The sequence below is a fragment of the Ochotona curzoniae genome, unplaced genomic scaffold (genome assembly GCF_017591425.1).
Source record: "Ochotona curzoniae isolate NIBS_2020 unplaced genomic scaffold, NIBS_Ocur_1.0 contig_3819, whole genome shotgun sequence".
Lineage (NCBI taxonomy): Eukaryota > Metazoa > Chordata > Mammalia > Lagomorpha > Ochotonidae > Ochotona > Ochotona curzoniae.
Genome location: NW_024466004.1, coordinates 35,911,249 through 35,929,615, shown reverse-complemented (window position 1 = coordinate 35,929,615; position 18,367 = coordinate 35,911,249). Strand labels below are relative to the sequence as shown.

General features: G+C 36.8%; 1 protein-coding gene across 1 annotated transcript in view; it reads right to left on the bottom strand.

Moving 5' to 3' along the window:
* DOP1A (DOP1 leucine zipper like protein A) overlaps window positions 1–18,367 on the bottom strand; it is a 103,620-nt gene that overhangs the window by 20,806 nt on the left and 64,447 nt on the right. The window contains exons 18-26 of the mRNA XM_040983684.1: window positions 17,362–17,462; window positions 14,900–15,156; window positions 10,945–12,943; window positions 9,859–9,970; window positions 9,580–9,762; window positions 8,049–8,174; window positions 5,531–5,665; window positions 3,984–4,039; window positions 2,808–2,912 (exon numbers count right to left, since the gene is read on the bottom strand). Coding sequence (XP_040839618.1) covers window positions 2,808–2,912; window positions 3,984–4,039; window positions 5,531–5,665; window positions 8,049–8,174; window positions 9,580–9,762; window positions 9,859–9,970; window positions 10,945–12,943; window positions 14,900–15,156; window positions 17,362–17,462 — 3,074 coding nt within the window. The remainder of the gene's footprint in view (window positions 1–2,807; window positions 2,913–3,983; window positions 4,040–5,530; window positions 5,666–8,048; window positions 8,175–9,579; window positions 9,763–9,858; window positions 9,971–10,944; window positions 12,944–14,899; window positions 15,157–17,361; window positions 17,463–18,367) is intronic.

Below are 18,367 nucleotides of genomic sequence, written 5' to 3'. Positions count from 1 at the left end.
GTCCTTCACCAAGAGTCAGAAGCCCCATCATTCTAGGATTTAAAGTGTATCATGACATTGTTGGCATAAACAATGGTTGACAGTCCAGCATCCTATTGTCAAGATACATTTAACAGTTTCATTGGGAGTCCATCTTTGATTTGGAATGACTTGGTTTTCTTAAAGATAAATGATTTGTGTAACTATTATCAAAGAGCAACCTTTATATCAATTTTAGTTTTACATTTAGGAAATTTTAGAGGATCAGTAGGATGGCTGGTGATAAAACAATCAAATTTTTAAAAAGGGAATTTGTTTCCAGTATATATGAAAATTTTCAGCCTTGATTTTCATATGAATCATAATACACACTTATTGAAAAGGAGGTATGGTCCTTCATTATCTGAGAATAGAGAAAGGAAGAAAGGAAAGTGATGAAACAGAACAGTCTTACAGGGTAGACGCAAGTAAAAAATATGTGAAAAGACAATAAATGGTCTTAATTTTTCAGTGAAATCGGCAGGATTATCTGGTGAAAATACAAAGAACTTTATACAACTCAGAGTTAGGCAGGGCAGATGTTACTCATGGCCTTTGAGAAGTTTTTGTTGTTTTTGCATGCCCAGTGTTAAACAGGTGAAGATCGGAACTTGAGAACAGAAGCAGCATAAATTTTCAACAATGCTTTGATTCCAGCTTCTGCACTTAACTCTCATCACTGCAAATCATGAATATTAGTGACCATAAGAGTCTCTGATCCAGGAGTTCAGAGTCTCCTGCTGTCTGCACTCTCACAGCTCTTATTTTAGATAAGAGCAAAACAGAGTCCAGTGAGCGTCAGTGGTCTTGCGCAGGATCTTTAGCTTCCTATGTTTAGTATCTTTCAGCTACTATATGCTGCTCCATCCTCCTCAAGCTGTCACCACTATCCCACTATTTCTTCTCTGCCCCCTGGAAAGACTAGAATCCCACATTTACCAACAAACTTGTGATTACCTTACTGAAGAATCGTCTCCTTCCCTTTCTCTCACTGCAAAATTTTCTAGACCGTTGGTTGCCAACCTGAACCTATTAGCTTCTCAAGAATAAGGATAAAAGTCCTTAAATAACTGTCCCTGCTACAAAAGTTGAATAAGTTGCCAAAGGTCTCTGCATTTGGATAGTTTTATATCCATTCAGGTAACATATTGAGTGTTGCTGCATATTAATGACACTATTGCACTATCCAAACCAAATATAAAAGTATAGAGAAAAAGTTTATACTCTATCCTTACATTCTCAGTAGTTCTTTGAAAACTTTATTGGATGCACAAGTCACCTGGAGACCTTAATAAAAGTGTGATTCTGTTGAGCCCGAGATTCTACATTTTTAGTAAGTTTTCAGGTGATTTCAATACTGCTCGTTCAAAGACTGACTAGCAGTCTTAATGCACATTTTCTTGCTTTCAGCAATTTCCTGTCCTCATTGCCTCCCAATTGTCTTAAACCTGTTGCCATGAATAAGTCCCCTTCTCTCTAGAATCTTTTTTATTCTTCATTTGGAAAATTAACATCTAAGCACTATTATAAGAATTTAATGACTATTAAGTTACCCAATATTTATAGTTTTTATAGGGTAGATATTATCACATTTCATATTGAAGATGCTAAACATTGTGTTCAACAAGTGAAATAATTTTGAGCCACACCAAATTCAACTTCAGGGTCTTTGCTGTTATTTTCAGGCATTCCTTTCGAAGAATGACAACTTACAAGCCATGTTCCCTCCTGCTACCTAGTCATTTCTTCTCATGATCAAACTACTTCAAAATCAATCCAGCTTTACCTTCTCACATTTATATTCTGCATGCCTACTAACTACCTTGCCAAATTCCTCTCTTCAATCACCAATGCCTCTCCAAGTTTTCAACAAACATAATCTCATATATTATTTTTCGCTTTAACTTCTCCAAAAATGTTAACCATCCTTTGCTTCTAGAACATTGAATGATATGCAGCTTTCCAATTTTCTGCTATGTGCTTTCCCGGCTATTCAGACAGCCTTTTTCTTCTTTATTCTGTTACACTTGGCATATCTTCTCCTTAAATAGCACTAGCAGCTTAGCCGTGGTCCTCTCTAATCTAGCCTACTAACACAAAATATGCCATTATTTTGCCTACTGAAGGTCTTTCCCCTGAGTTTTCATCTTCCTTTTCACCTACTCTTATTATTCAGCACTGCAGAGACTTGTCCATTACCATAGAACAAGACAATGTACCTTGTCACAATGCATCTTCTCCCACCTGTTTACTCCTGCACTTTCTGACTGAAGAACTATTTATTAGTGGCCTAACACGAACCAAGAATAATGTTGAGCAGAAAACACATGATGTCTGTGACATCATGGTTCCTGGAGGAAGGTAAGGGTGACATGCATGTTATGAAATTAATTATACAAGTTATCAATATAAATCAAGAGATTAAGTCAATTATTTGTCCAAGCCTGTTTATGTTAGGAGATCAGCTCAAATACCCTTCCTCTTAGAAATCTGCCTTTATCATGAAACTCAACCCTTACTCTTTTGATCCTTTGGTTCTACTAAAAAGTAACTACTGCAATAGTAGTTTACAATGAGCACAGTTATTATACTTATATATAAAAACTCATTGTTCCCTCCCTTTATAACCCCTTCCTTTCTCCCTGGCTTTACACAGACAGTTCTGTACTTTGAGAATCCCATGGCAAAGTAAAGATCACAGGGTCACCCTAAACAGATCTTACTCAGCAATTAGGACATTCAACACTAGCCTTTAATTCAAAATAATATTTTCAAATCAAATTGCTTACCCAAGTATAAGAAACTGCCCCGGAGCTGGAAGACTCAGTTGTATAGAGTCTTTAAGAAGTATCAACAGTGATGTCCAGCTATCCACTAAATTAGGCACTGGAATTCTGCAAAATAAATACACTCTGTAAATGTAAAAGTCACAGTAAACTTTAACTTGCTTTATATTTTCCAAGTCTTGGACACATATTTCTATTAGTTTCCCCGAAATATTCCCAAATATTTATAGGCTAAGATAGAAAATATTAACAGCTTTACATTTTCTACTACTATGCAAGAAGGATACCAAACACACTTAAAATATTCAAGTGTAATTTCATAGCCCAGCAATTTTTCTAAAGAAAATCCATTTATCACAAGAATTCTCAAAAGTAGAAGAGAAATAAAATTATTCTCAGATTAACTGCTGACATAGTTGGCTACTCCCTACCCTGGTCTATTTCCTTCTTATATTGGTTATTTTTTCTTCACCTATAAGTCTCTGTCTCAGAGGAAGGGCTGTCAATCTATCTCCTAAACATCAGTCTTTTACTTAAAAAGAAATTAAGCTTACATTATTTCAATCTTAACACTTTTCTGTATCTAAACTAAAGTTTCAGGCAACTTGTACTCTAAGCAAAAACTAATACATTAAGTAACTTTATGAGTGTGTCATAAATCACTAACAGATGCCACATTTGTTCATTAAAATGGGAATTATCCATGCAATGGAGGATAAAGATTCAGGTTTTCAAGAAGTTTATCAAAACTCAAATTCACTAGCAGTCAGATAAACATGAAACAGAATATCAAACATTTCATACTATTTTTTTTTAAGAAGAAACACTGGAGTGCCTAATCTTCAGTAAAGGGTTCAGTGACATTAAACATTTTTAAGATTAGGTACTTATCATTTATATTTAAGTATATGACTTCTTATAACTCAGTGTTTTGACACCCATGTGTCTTCAGTAGTGTTGGGTTTTTGGGAAGGTGTGTGATTTGTAAGACTTAGTCATTAATAGACTCCTCACTTGTATTAACATTGCTAGAAAACAATGTTTTTCCGTTTCTAGGATTTTAGTTTTAGGAAGAATTGTGTTAACTTTCTGAAAGGATTCAGTTGCCTTTGTTCCTGTATTTCCTAACTTTTACACATTTCTAATGCAGTAAGGAGAGATCCACATCAATAATCTTACCTTTGAATATAAGCATAGAAAAACTGAAGCATGCAGACTTCCAAAGAAAGATGTTTCTATAAACAAAAGAAATCAATTTTATAGTGAAGGAAAAAAGCTGCCTTTGCTTTTTCATTGCTGCAACTATCCTATATTTTTAGTAAGGAACTTAAAAAAAATACCAAATGAAATACTATTTTGTCATTTGAAATCAAAACAAAACAAAACACGCATCTGCCTCTTCTTCTTAATAGGGAAAACTTGCACAAGGTTATCTAAAACCTGAAAACAGATGGAAGTAACAGAAAGTTCTTAATTTTCCCCCAACATATCAATGCTAAATGATGCATTTACTCTTTAATTGGCTACTTCAAAGTCTCTTAAATGCTTGATGCTACCAGAATCAAGTTCATTTTTATTAAATGTGTACATGAGTCTGTTTAAATTAGTACAGTTCGTTCAGATTTAGATCAATTCTTGATAGTTTAAAATGTGGCTATTACATAAAGCATAAAACTTTGTAAATAATAGAAAGTGCTCATACTGTGCAAGTTAGTAAACGAATCATCCTGATGTCCACTGACACTAATTTCTGAAACTGCTATTCCTATTTACTACACAAAATAAAAATCAAGTGTCGAACAGAGCTAGAACTTAAGTCCAAGTTATCAGACTATGTTGGGGTGTAACCTGTTTCCTGAAACCTCATTCATCGCCTAATTTGTGGCAAAAATGGATACTCAAGGCACCATGCCAACTGAGCTTTCATGAGCATTTTAATGGGAATAAGAACTTTCGTTTCAGCAAAATCTGTAGTCTGCAAAGTATTAATAAGGTAATAAGGTAATAAAAGCTATTCACCAGGACAAACAGCTTATTTCCTTTGTCAGTTTAAGGAAAGATAAAAAAGAATTCCAGCATGTTCAGTAGCTGAAGTCTTCAGGCTTGCAGTTGGTAAATACATTGTAAGACAACTTGGCCTCTTGGGACTGTTGCAGAAACATAGGTAAATAATTTCACTAACTGGTAGAATTTTATTTGCCTAATTAGATCAAAACAATGTGAATGAAGAAGCTATGGTGCTCATAATCTGCAGCCCTTATAAAGCATAGTATTGGACATAGGGAAAAATGACATTCACAGTAATCACCATTGTGGCAAAACAAGAAGTTTAAAGAACTGAAAGTGTCATTCAGGAAACGAAAATACAGAAGCTTTGAAAACTGGCAACAACTGAGTAAACAGTGAACCACGGTTTCTTTGTTTTATCTTTAAATGAGGAGTAAATGTTTCTATTTGGTTAGAGATTCTGACTGCCTTTGAAGTATCTTAGAACAAAAAAAGAGTAACAGACTGTTCCTCACTCCTTACAGAAAAAAACAGCATGCCCCGGGTTGATGGAGATACCTGTAACCATTTTCTTAAAGCAATGTGAGGACCGCTTGCAGTCCCTGCTGCAATCTGCACTATAGTTACAAGGACACTACCTTACAGGAAAATGTCTTATTGATCAGCATCACTTCTGAAACTGACCTATAAATAAAAGAAAATGAAAATGTTTTTCTTACCTTGTCCTTGACTATGGCTGGAGGCTGCTTTAAAACTTCCTTCACAGTCTGGATAACAGTATCTGCTCGCATGACACTGATGGAACGAACTAGTTCGACCAATAAGAGCTGTTCCTCACTGGCTGCAGGAATCACCTGGGTGATACATATTATTTTACTTATGTACATATGTGTGTATGTTAAGTCTTTTAAGGGAAATCACAGAATTAAGATACTTTTGAAAATATTTATTTTACCTGAAAGTGTTACAAAGGACAGAGAGAGGGGGACAATGAAATCTTTCATGTGCTGATTCACTCCTCAAATGGCTGCAATGGCCAGAGCTTGCTGGTGCAAAACTGAGAGCCAGCAGCCCTTCAGGTCTCTCACATGGGTACAGGGGCCCAAGGATTTGGGCCATTCTCTGCTGTTTTCCCAGACCATTAACAGGGAGCTGGATGAGAAGTAGAGCAGCCAGGACATGAGCACACTAGTACTGCAGGTGTTAGATTGGCATAATATACAACCACAGTATCCCCTAAGATACTATTTTAAGACTCATTCTTAAAGTCCTTATACTAGGTAAAATTGACATTTTTTAAAATCAATTTTACATGCAACATTTCTAAAAAGCAAAAAGGACAAAATTACAACAAAAAAAATAGTAGTATATCTCCTTTGATCAGAAACAGTCATAGTCAACACTTTTATTTCTTTTTATTACTTGTAAATATTTTTTTTCTTTGGCAAATCTTCAATTTTTTAAAGAAGGATTTATTTATTTAAAAAGTAGAGTTTTTCACAGAGAGGGAGAGACAAAGGAAGATTGTCTTCCTCTGCTGACTCTCTTTCCAAATGGCCACAGTGGTCAGGGCTGAACCAGGCTGAAGCACGGAATATAAAGCTTTCCCTGGTATCCCAGGTACGGGCAGGGGCCCAAGTAATTATGCCATCTTGCATGCTGCTCTAGGAGTAACCGTGAGCAGCTGTGAGGGAAGTGCATCAGGTTAGTCTTAAATCAACACTCACAAAGAACAGTGGTGATACAGGTAGCAGTTCTTGTCACACCACAATGCTGACCCCCAATTCCACAATTGTAAATGTTACCTATTGCTTTCCAACTTAAAAAGATTTAGCCATCTTATACTTGTTCTCTGTTTCCTGCAGTCACAGTTGTATTACAATTTTATATAAATTAGCACCTCATATTCAAATGACTGTTATATACTGTGCTATTTCAATATCTTTTTAAAAGACTTTATTTGAAAGAGTGACAAAAAGAGACATGGAAGTACAGAGAGATATTGTCCACCTGTCAGTTAACTCCCTAAATGGCCCAAATGGTTGTGACAAGTCAAGGCTCAAGCCAGGAACCTCAGGTTAGTAGCCGGGCCTCAAGAACATGGGCCATCTTCTATTGCTTTTCAAGGAGCATTAGCAAGGAGCTGGATTGAAAAAAGAACAGCCTAGATTCAAACTGGTACGTCATCATGGGAAGCCAGCATAGCAAGCATCAGATTAAGCTGTTCTAAATACAATGCTAGCTAATCCACTTCTTTTCTTACACAAATTTCTGTTTCGGCTAGAGTTAAAATTGTTTCAGTTTGCTGTATTTTCTTTTTATTAGCATCATCCCTAAGTGCCCTTACACCGTAAATCCCCTCTAATTATATATAGTCAAATCCTTCACATAATTAACCTTGTGCTTGTCATCTTAAAATTACTTGTCAGCAATTCTGTCAGACATCTTTCTGTTCTACCATGAACTGGGACTCTCAGGCTGGTTACTCATGCCACACTGACAACTCTCCTGTTACTACCACACCAGAGATTACCTTTACTCTTTTTCTGTGTTGGAATCTCAATTTGTTGGATCTCCAACATCTTCACCCTTGGTTTATTACTCCTATGTGGAGCTACACATTTGAAGCCTTTAGAGATGGTGACTTTATTGGTTTTTTTTTTTTAAGATTTATTTTTATTGGAAAGTCAGATATACAGAGCAGGAGACACAGAGAAGAAGATCATCCTTCCGATGATTCACTCTCCAAGTGACCTCAATGGCCAGAGCTGTGGCGATCTGGAGCCAGGAGGCTAGAACCTCCTTCATGTCTCCCATGTTGATGCAGGGTCCCAAAGCTTTGGGCCATGCTCAACTGCTTTCCCAGGCCACAAGCAGGGAGCTGGGAGGGGAAGTGGGGCTGCTGGGATTAGAACTGGCACACATATGCGATCCCAGTGCATTCAAAGTGAGGACTTTAGCTACTAGGCCACCATGCTGAGCCCATGGTAGTTTTTTTTTTTTTTTTAAGGCATTATACAGTTGTAAATGCCTTGTGAAATGGGTTAGATCCAGAATTATGACCTAAGAACTCTGTTTCATCAAAAGCTCTAGCGTTTCTGTCAGAAAGTCTTACAATTTTGAGTGAGACACAATTTTGCTCTTTATCTTCCAATCTACCTCAGCACGACTGAAACCCATGAGAGTTGAAAATTAGTGTGTAACAATCAGAAGAAAACACAAATGGCTAATATATACCTTGGTCCGAATAGCAGTTTTGTTGTGTCTTCTTTCATTCCACACAAATGCAACAGCAGCCATAAAGTGTACACCATGGTTCATTGAAATGGGGCCCAATAATTTAAGGATCTGCTGTCTCAAGTTCTGAAACAATTGAAGCAAATGACAGGTACAATTAAAACATAGGAAGACATTAATAACTAGGATGCACTTTTTTCTGCATAGTTGTTCAATATTTCTACTTTCCATTACTTTAAAAAAACAACAATCTTTAATAGTATTGGAACTACAATGTGTATACTAAATTCTACAAAGCAAAGAAACTATAAAAACTTCTAATCACTTAAATGCAAATCAACTCTTTATGACAAAAACGTATGAAATCCAACTGATTATTTGATATATTAATTAAAAATCGGTAGAGATTAAAAACCCCTTCCAATTTACATTTAAATAAAACGAAACATTACAGAGTTTCAAACAAATCTCAGTACGTAGGAGAAATGGTCCAAGTGGACCACTTCCCTTAATTACACAGGAGTGAATCCCAGAGACAGGCAATCAGATATAGGAATAAGATTAGGTTATTGAAGGCTGTAAGTCTAACATGATTTTTTAATCATGCATGTAATGTTGAAAATATAAGGAAAAACTGAATACCAACAAGAAAAAATTTTTGACTGATCATTAAGCTTATCATGATAGTCACTGTTACTGTTTATTATTCCTTTTTCAGCAGATAAAATTATTTTTTCATAACTGAAAACATTTTTCAATCATATAACATCTCTTTTTCACTGAATTTATAAGCATGTTTCCATGTGGCAGGCTTCTTCAAAGATGTGAATAACCATTAGCTATACATCAACACTGAAAGAATTATTTAACCACTTTCTTACTTATTGCTTAGCATCTTTCATTTGATGTAATAAAAACCTTGTATTAAAGTTGGCATTTATTTGTAATAAAAATCTTTGCCTATCTATGATTACCTTAAGGCTTATTCCTAAAGACATTGCTAGGTCAAAAACTGCAACATTTAAATATTTGTGTAATTGTAAATTGTTTTTAGTAAGACTTTAGATATTACAAATAGAAAATTAAAATCTCTTGAAAAAAGAACAAGTTAAAGCATGCAGAATGAACCCTAAAAATGTAAGTCACATGAAAAGAAGGTACACACTAAGGTGGATTATGGCATTATTCTATTTATATTATTTAACCAGAAAAAGCAACTCTGGAGAGAAAACAGATTAGCAATTGATTTGTGTTAGGGATAGAAACAGCAGTGAGTGAAAACAGGTCTGAGGAATCTTTCTGAGGTGAGAGGCACGTTTGAAAATTGGAATGTGACAGCTTATAGATCTACTACTTTACTAAAAAAAGCTGGAATTTGTTTTTCAACAAAATCGTTAAAATAATTTAATAATGAATTACTTTCACCAACGCAGAATAAAGACTACCAAATTAATCATATATTCTGAAAAAGATGATCAGCTAAGCCCTAAAATACCCCCGAGTGCCACAGATTAAACAGGAATTGTCCAACCTTTGTGGCTCCAAGGTTAATAGTGGTAACAGATGCAGAGGCGGCAACAGCCATCTTCTCCGACGCATCGGCCTGATGCAGTATGCTCCACAGCAACGTCACGGAGGACATGATCATGTGAAGGATGGAAAGGATTCCACTGCGTGCTTCAAATAGGTGCTTCTGATCTACACTGACCAACAGCTATTAAAATGGGGAGCAGGAAAGATAATGAGTGCTACAAATGGTATTGTTACAAACAGAAGTTTCCACAGAAGTCAAATATCTACACAGTCTTACTTGGTGGTATTGTGTAGTTGGATTCAACAAACAGTAATGGATAATGGCTGTGATCCCTTCTAGAACAGTAAGAATCAAATCTGGTGGAATAATTGATGCCATCCACAGAGGCCTGAAATAAAAATGCATGCATTGGATAAATATTCTGTAAAAATAGTATTCATATTTTATCAATACTATATATCCAGTACCTAGCAGGCACACAATAGATGCTCAATAAATATTACATTAATAAAATGAGTAACAGGATAAACAACTTTTTCTAATCTATAAATGAGTTGTCTAAATTATTAGATTTATTTTTGCCAAAGAATTATACATAAGATGGGCAAATTTAGCTAAAGGATCCCTATTCCTGGGGAATGGTAGGCTTATTATTATTGAACAATATAGGTGACTTGTTTACATTACAGGTAGTAACTATCACATCTTTGGCTAATTTTTCCAGGAAAAATAGCACATAGCCTGGAGACACATAATTTGCCACCAAAGAAATCTAAAACATGAAATAAAATATGAGAACCATTCATAAATTTCAGTCTGAAATTTGTACTTTGATAAAATATTAGAAAAAATCCTTTGCTAAGTATCCTATGACTTTTTTCAGATCAGTCAAGTTTACTATCAACATTAATTCCAGCCCTTGTGGAGAAAATGAAAGGAACAGCTTCAATATTCCTTCATTTCACATTCCAGGGTTTTTAAGAGCACTAATTCACTCAAATTGCAACTTTTGGGTATATCAGGTGTGAAAATGTTAAAAACAGAGGTAAGGGGGCCTGGAGCCAGAGCTTAGTGCCTGTTCCTGCCTTGCATGCTCTGGGATCCCATATGGGCACTGGTTTTAATTGCAGCAACTCCACATCCCGCCTAGCTCTCTGCTTGTGGCCTAGGAAAACGGAGGATAGCTCAAAGCCTTGGGACCCTGCACCCGTATGGGAGACCTGGAAGAGGTTCCTGGCTTCGAACTGGCTCAGTTACGACCGTTGTGGCAACTTGGGGAGTGAGCCAATGGACAGAAGAGCTTTTTCTCTGTGAATCTTCCCAATAAAAATAACAAATATTAAAGAGGTAAAGTTAACTTACCTACTGTCGGATAATCCCGTTTCGTATTTGTACTGCTGAACTAGATTATCCAAATTTCTGCACAGTTGAAGTGTTACAGAAACAACCACTCTCTGTAAAACTTTTCCCATGTAAGGCAGAGTAGATGTGATTAAACCAATCCACTGTGGGTGCATCTTGCATGCGCAGTGTTGATGCAAAGCTCGTATTACTGCACAAAGAAACATGCCTTGACATGTGATTGGCTGAGCATGTAAATACTGAAGAGAAGTCATGGGCTGATGGGGGTTTATATGTTCCAGGTCAGATACAACAAAATCAAAAGCTGTTTCATTTTCTTCAGGAACAGTCATTACCCGATGCTCTAAAACAATCAACTTCTGAAGTACTCTAAGAAGTTGTGATTGGAGTGTGCTGCCACTGTCAAATTCATCCTCTGAGAAATTGATAAGGCTATCCTCTGAGAAGCCTTCTTCTACAGCAATTATGTTTTTACCTGCCATTTTTTCACTATGCCATTTTTGTGCACTAAAGATAGATGATAGCAAACAATGAAGAATCACTTTTTGAACTTTGCACTTTGATAACATGTCAGAGATAAAACTAGGGAAACCCTTTGCTGAGCTTTCTATTACTTTCGCTAGTTCAGTAAAAAGCAGAGTCAAAATTTCTATGCTCATCATCTGCATGTTTCGATTGCCTATTAAGTCTTGTGCAGTGACCTTGACATGCGTTGGGTAATGACTACGCATGTAATATAAACAAAGGGAAATAAGAATTTCTATATACATTGAACTCCGGAAGTTATGATTTGAGTCCATTGGAATGTGACTATAAAAATCTTTGCCCATTACAGAAATTCTGTGTCTGGCCAACAGGTTCTGAAGCAGGGACAACTGAGGAGTATACGCATTATTTACACTAGTGGTTGAAATGGCATTTACAAAAGCAATTGGGTTGGTTTTCAAGATGGCTTTGATGGCAGAGAAAGCGTATAGAGTCCTGGATGAATCGTACAATTGGAGGTACAGGAGCACATGCTGATAGAGAGGATGGATGTTGAAATTGGGAGATTTGCGAGATCCTGGAGAACCCATGTCACTTTCAATTTCAGAGATTTCTCCCTCTCCACAGCTATACCAGTTTTCTAAATCCAGACCATCGCTAAAGAACACACTGGCTTGTTTCAGTTTCTCATTTGAAGTTTTTTTCTTATCATCCTCTTTCTTTCTGGCAAGTTTTACTTTGGGTTTTGCTCCTGGTTGTTTACCTGACTCCTTAACAATTGTTTCCTTCTCTGACACTTTGTCTGATGTTTTTTCTCTGAAACTAAACTGAATACTGCTGTGACTCCTCTGTCTAGACTTGGTTTCCGTACAAGCAAATGCAGCATCTTGGAGAGTTTGTGTGCTTCCTGAAATGCAAGGTGAGGAGCTATTCCTGGAAATCCCATTTACCGCACACTCTTTGCTTCCTTCTGCAGACACGGACAGAAAATGAGGACTTTCATTACTCAGCAAAGCACTCTGACTCTGCTGAGTGGACTGATCTTCACTTTCAATAGCCTCCTCTTCTGGCTCTAAATCACTGTCCTTTGAGGGAAGAGCTTCAATTTCTAATTCAGATGTAACTGATGCCGATTCTGCTTCAATGCCACTCACAACTTTACATATCAGGTCAAACACAACCTGTTGAACATCATCATCAGGAGAGTCAGCCTTTGGCACTAGAGAATCTTCTTGGACATTCACATTCTCTGGATTTTCAGGATCAACTTCGTAACTCAGGTTGTCCCCAGCAGAGGACTGTGAGCATCCAGAGTCAGAACTCTGGAGTATTTCTATCTGTTGGTCTGGAAGATCAAAATCAGAAACAACCATTGGAATTGTCTCACTGCTGGTACTTAGCAGGGAAAGTCGGTCACTCAGTGGGTTAACAGTGAGACTGAAATTCTCTATTTCATCCATGGTAAGTGGCTTTTCTCCATTTCCTCTTGATGTGAGGAGTTGTACTTGGCTTACTGGCACATGAGGAAAACAGCAGAAGAGGTTAAGTAAAAAATATTAAAATAATTGAAATTCAGCAACACAGATTACATTTACAACATTTAATGATTAAATTTCTATATTTCCCCCATTAACATTGCTTCATATTTTATCATTAGTTAGACCTTTTAAGTTATAAAATAAGATTTAGTTTTAATGACAACTCAAGAGGAGATTTATGATTTAATTAAACAGGACAGTACATAAACCAATACATGTTCTTTTCCCCAAACTATACATGCTTTTTAAAAGTAAAGTATAAGGATTTAAATAGTTTAGTACAAGGAAACTTTCAAGAATTTGTAGAACATGGAATTTAAAGTATTTTGGTGCAAAAGTGGTGAAATCCATAAACATGCAAAGTCTTCAATAAAAAAAGGTCTTTGATCAGAGTATATTATGTAAAATGTATGTACAGATTTCAACATCTTCAGTACCAAATAAATGTGTCTTTTTTATTTAAGTTTTGGTAAACTTCGTATTTCAAAGGCCAAGTTAGAGAGTGAGTAGAAACACAGACAATGAGAACACGTTGTGCATGCGAGAGAGAAAGAGATCTCTTTCATCTGCTAGTTCATTTCCCAAATTGCCAAGCTGAAGCTAAGATCAGGAGCTTCATCCTGTTCTCCCAGTTGGATGCAGGGGCCCAAGGACTTGGGTCATTTTCTGACATTTTTTAGGTACATTACAATGAGCTGGATTGAATGTAGAGCAGCTAGACACAAACTGATGTCCGTATAAGATGCTGGCATTATAGTGGTGGCTTAACCTGTTGTATCACAATGGCATTCCCTTGAAGTAAAAATCTTCTACGCAGTCAAATGTAGAACTTTAATAAAAGTTAACAAGTGTTTATTAATTATCTAGTGTGAAGTACTGGCTCTCAACAGCGAGTTGAGAATGAAGAGATATCAGTGCTCCTGTATTAGTTTCGATTAGTGCAGGAGTACAATTCTGTACTTTTCTGGAAGCATAACATGTTGATAGAGTTGTTTTAGAAAAAGTGGGAAGCTTAGTATCACATTAGTAATACTAATGAAATGTTATCAAACTCAGCAAAAGTATGAAAACACAGGTGAGGTTTAAGGATAAGCTGAGAGGTGAGAATTCAGCAGGCAGGAAGAGACTAAGGCAGGTAAAATACAAAGATGTTCTGGAAAGCAGCAGATTATACAGCAAGTTCGTGGAAAGCAAGCTGTGTGTAGGAATCTAAAGAGAGCAACTAAGATTACAAACTGACTAGGACAAGGTTTGGTCGTAGTTTCACTGTTTACCATTCATGGGATTTTAAGAAATCCAACATCTTCTAACTATCAGCAGCATGCTTACTGTTACTTATTACTGACCTCACTGGGGTCAAGAGTTATAAACGAGATTTCTTGTCCTTAAAGTATCATCAACTAATCTATGTGATCACTATCAGTGTGTAAAGGACATTAGGAACAGTGCATAAAGTATGGATTTTGTGGTGTAAGAACACTGAATATTAATCAAAGACACATTATATGTTTTTTCCACACTAAGTATGTCATAAAGCACAACATCTGATATTCCCATTTCATAGATGAGGGAAATGATTCATCAAATATAAAGCATATACTACAGGCTTACTACAAATTCATAGTCAAGTAGCTACTAAGCCTTGGCAGGACCAGGAATACAAAAGAAGCTCAGCATATTTCTATTAAAAATGCAGAATGTGCCAGAGCTGTGGCCATGTGATAAAAAAGATCAAAATGTTCCAGAATGGTCACTGATCCAAGTGTCTCCTGGCAGGGCTCATGTGGCACTGCTAAACCAGGAGGTAGGGAGAAAATAAGTCTACGGAGAAAAAAATCTCACATGCAATTCTCTCACCAATCTCTGTTGTATTCACTTCTCATTTTATTTTAGCTCTAAATAAAGGTGTCCTACTTCCATGTGATATTCACCATTGTTGCAGGTAAATTTTTGCATGAAATGCTTGTCATTCTCTTCTGGATAACAGGGCGTCTTATTCCAGTAACGTTCTGCTTGTACACGTTGCACTGAAACCCTCTGGGTTTTCGGATGAAGCAGGAGCAACAGCAATGGTTCCAAAACTCTGGCAATATCATGTCTTTGTAGGACTTGATTTAGCCAGGCTTGTCCCACAGAGCTGGTAGACCCATCAAGACTGGTAAGGCTATCTAACATGATGAACAGTGACCTAAAAACGAGCATCAATAATTAAATAAACAACACCTACTACTATAATTGTAACACTCTACTCTTGTTACAAATAACATTATTAGAAGTTTTGTTTCTTATATTTAAATATTTTAAGGTAATTACATTTTTGGGTAAATTCTAATCACAGATTTACTAATCTTCATCTTAGGAGACACAATAAAAAGAGGAGGAAATTTTTTTTATCCCTTTAAAAAGAATACAGTCTTTCCAAAATTTCATAAGCACATATTACTGCTAAAACAAATATTTAAGAGTAGAAAAAGGTAGGCCTGGCACAATAGCCTAATGACTAAAGTCCTTGCCTTGCATGTGCTGTGGGATGCCATATGAGCAGCGGTTCCTATCCCAGCTGCTCTGCTTCCCTTCCAGCTTCTTGTTTGTGGCATGTGAGAGCAGTCAAGGATGGCCAAAGCCTTGGGACTCTGTATCCACGTGAGAGACCCAAAGCAGGCTCCTGTCTCCTAACTTTAGATCACCTCTGCTCCGACCATTTTGGCCACTTGGGCAGTGAAGTGGATGGAAGGTATTTTTTTCTGTTTTTCCTTTTCTCTGTAAATCTGACTTCCCAGTAACAATTAAAAAAAAAAAAAAGAATAGAAAAAGCTTATTCAATTAGTCTTGTTTCAGCTACATACTCCTGTTCATATTATGCACTTTTTAAAAAAATATTTATTTATTTTTACTGGAAAGTTAGATACACAGAGAGGAGGAGAGACATAAACATCTTCCGTCTGCTGATTCACTGCCCAAGTTGCCACAATGGCTAGAGCTGCACCAATCTGAAGCCAGAAGCTATGAGTCGCCTCTGGGTCTCCTGTCAGGGTTCCAAGGCTTTAGACAGTCCTCAACTGCTTTTCCAGGCCACAAGCAGGGAGCTGGATGGGAAGCAGGTGGGTTGGAATTAGAAACCAGCACGCATGAGCAATTCCAATGCAAGCAAAGTAAGGACTTCAGACTCTAGGCTATCGTACTGGGCCCCATATCATCAACTTTCATCATGTCAGTACTATATTCCTACTGGTCCATGTTCCTCCGCTCCCATTTTTTAAAGATTAATTTATTTTTATTGCAAAGTCAGACATACACAGACAAGGAGACACAGAGATAAATATCTTTTGCCCACCGGCTCATTCTCCAAGTGGCTGCAACAGCCAGAGCTGAGCTAATTCGAAGCCAGGAGCTTCTTCTTGGTCTCCCATGTGGGTACAGGGTCCCAAGGCTTTGGGCCATGCTCAACTGCTTTCCCAGGCCACAGGCAGGGAGCTGGATGGGAAGCGGAGCAGCTGGGACACAAACCGCCACCCACATGGGATCCCAGGTGTGTAAGGTGAGGATTTAGCCACTATTCTATCGTGACAGGCCCTCTGCTCCCATTTTTTTCATGAGTCAAAATTAATTCAGAGAAAGACTTTTTGAAAGGTATGGAAAAATGGTTTGGAATGAAAATACTCCAAGATTCAAATCTCTTGCCTGTTCTCCAGCCAAGTAGCTTGACTCTTTGGGATTCTACTGCCCTGTAGAACGATAGATACCAATCTAAAGGTAGTTATTAGAAAAGAGCCCCACCCAGGGCCCTATTCATTTCAGGGTCAAATACATGGTTTAATGGCAAGTGCTTCTGGAAAAGATGGCGGCATATGCAATAGTGAAAAGCAGAGCACATATCTGATCTGAAGTTGAGCTTTAAGAATAATAGCTAACTCTACTGAGAAGACCGGTATCTTACAACAATATGTGAATCTACCAATAAATGGTATTTCCTTGCAGTTAAAGGAGTTTGTCAGTATTTTCCATTATAAGCTTTAGAAAATTTGGTTCATGGAGAAGACTGAGACTTGAGAAGCACACTTTTATCACCTAACATTTTGTGATGTTTGATTAAATGGGAACATCTACTAACAAAGGTTGCATCCCTGACTATACTTCCAGCACTGTTAATGGTGCCTGGAATAACTGGAACTTGATAAATGGTCATCTGATGAAAGGAAGTAGCAATGGCTAGATACGAAGGAAAGTCTAATATTAAGTGAGAATGTCATATGTTTTAATATAGCCAAGATTTTTTTCCAAATGAAAATAAGATTGTAAACTGCTATATGACTCTTGCAAAACTGAACAGATAATTTAGAAACAGTTAATACTAAGATATGACTGTAAAAACTGAGCATAAACTATAACAAACCGGTCAAATGAACGGGCAAATGATGAAGATTTATTTATGTGGAGATCCCTTGTTAGATGCCAAAGAACAGCAAACTTCGCATGTGCTTCCATCCTTAATTTCTGAGGAAAAAATGGGAGAATGAATTATTGTTTCTTGAAGACATTAAATGATTTTAATAAAATAAAAATATTTAGCTTTATTATGTTTAATAGTATTATGTTTAATGTCAACCTATTCATAAATACAATGCAATAAGCTTTTGTTTTATTTGTCAATGGAAATATAAACAGAAAATAAAACATAAAATGTCATCTAACTTTGCCTCATAATTATTCAGACTTTAGGTTATCAGTTATGGACTACTATATAAAAGTGGAAGCAAAAGCTACAAAAATAATGAATATGCTGTAATAACCTGAATCTAGGAAATGGTTTCCTTTCTCACTTTATTTGAAGGTCACAGACACACACAGAGGGAGACAGACAGGAAGGTTCCATCTGCTGGTCCACTCCCAAAATGCCAATAATGGTTAGGGCTTTGCAAGACTCAAGGCAGAAGGGCCAGAATCCAACCAGATCTCTCCCAAGTAAGTGGGGAGGACCCAGCTACCTGAACAATAACCAGTTAGATCCTACAATCCACATTAACAGAAGCTGGAATCAGAAGTGAGTTGGAATTGAAACCAGGTACTCTAGTATGGAATGCAGACAAAGCTGTGCCACAAATTCAACCTTATCCTTAAACATTTAATTTCAAAATTGCATTATTTTCTCCCAGTAACAGCACATAAATGTAAAATGTATTCTTTATTACACAGAAAGCTTATTAACTTGGCTCAAAATTTAAACACTTAAGTTTCTGCAGGAAAAAAAATATTAAGAGAACATTTGGGATGACTAAAATAATGGATATAATAATATAAAAAGAAGTGATTTAGAAAGACAAATGTGGGTCTGGCATGATAGCATAGTGGTTAAAGTCCTTTCCTTGCAAATGCCAGGATCCCATATGTGCACCGGTTTT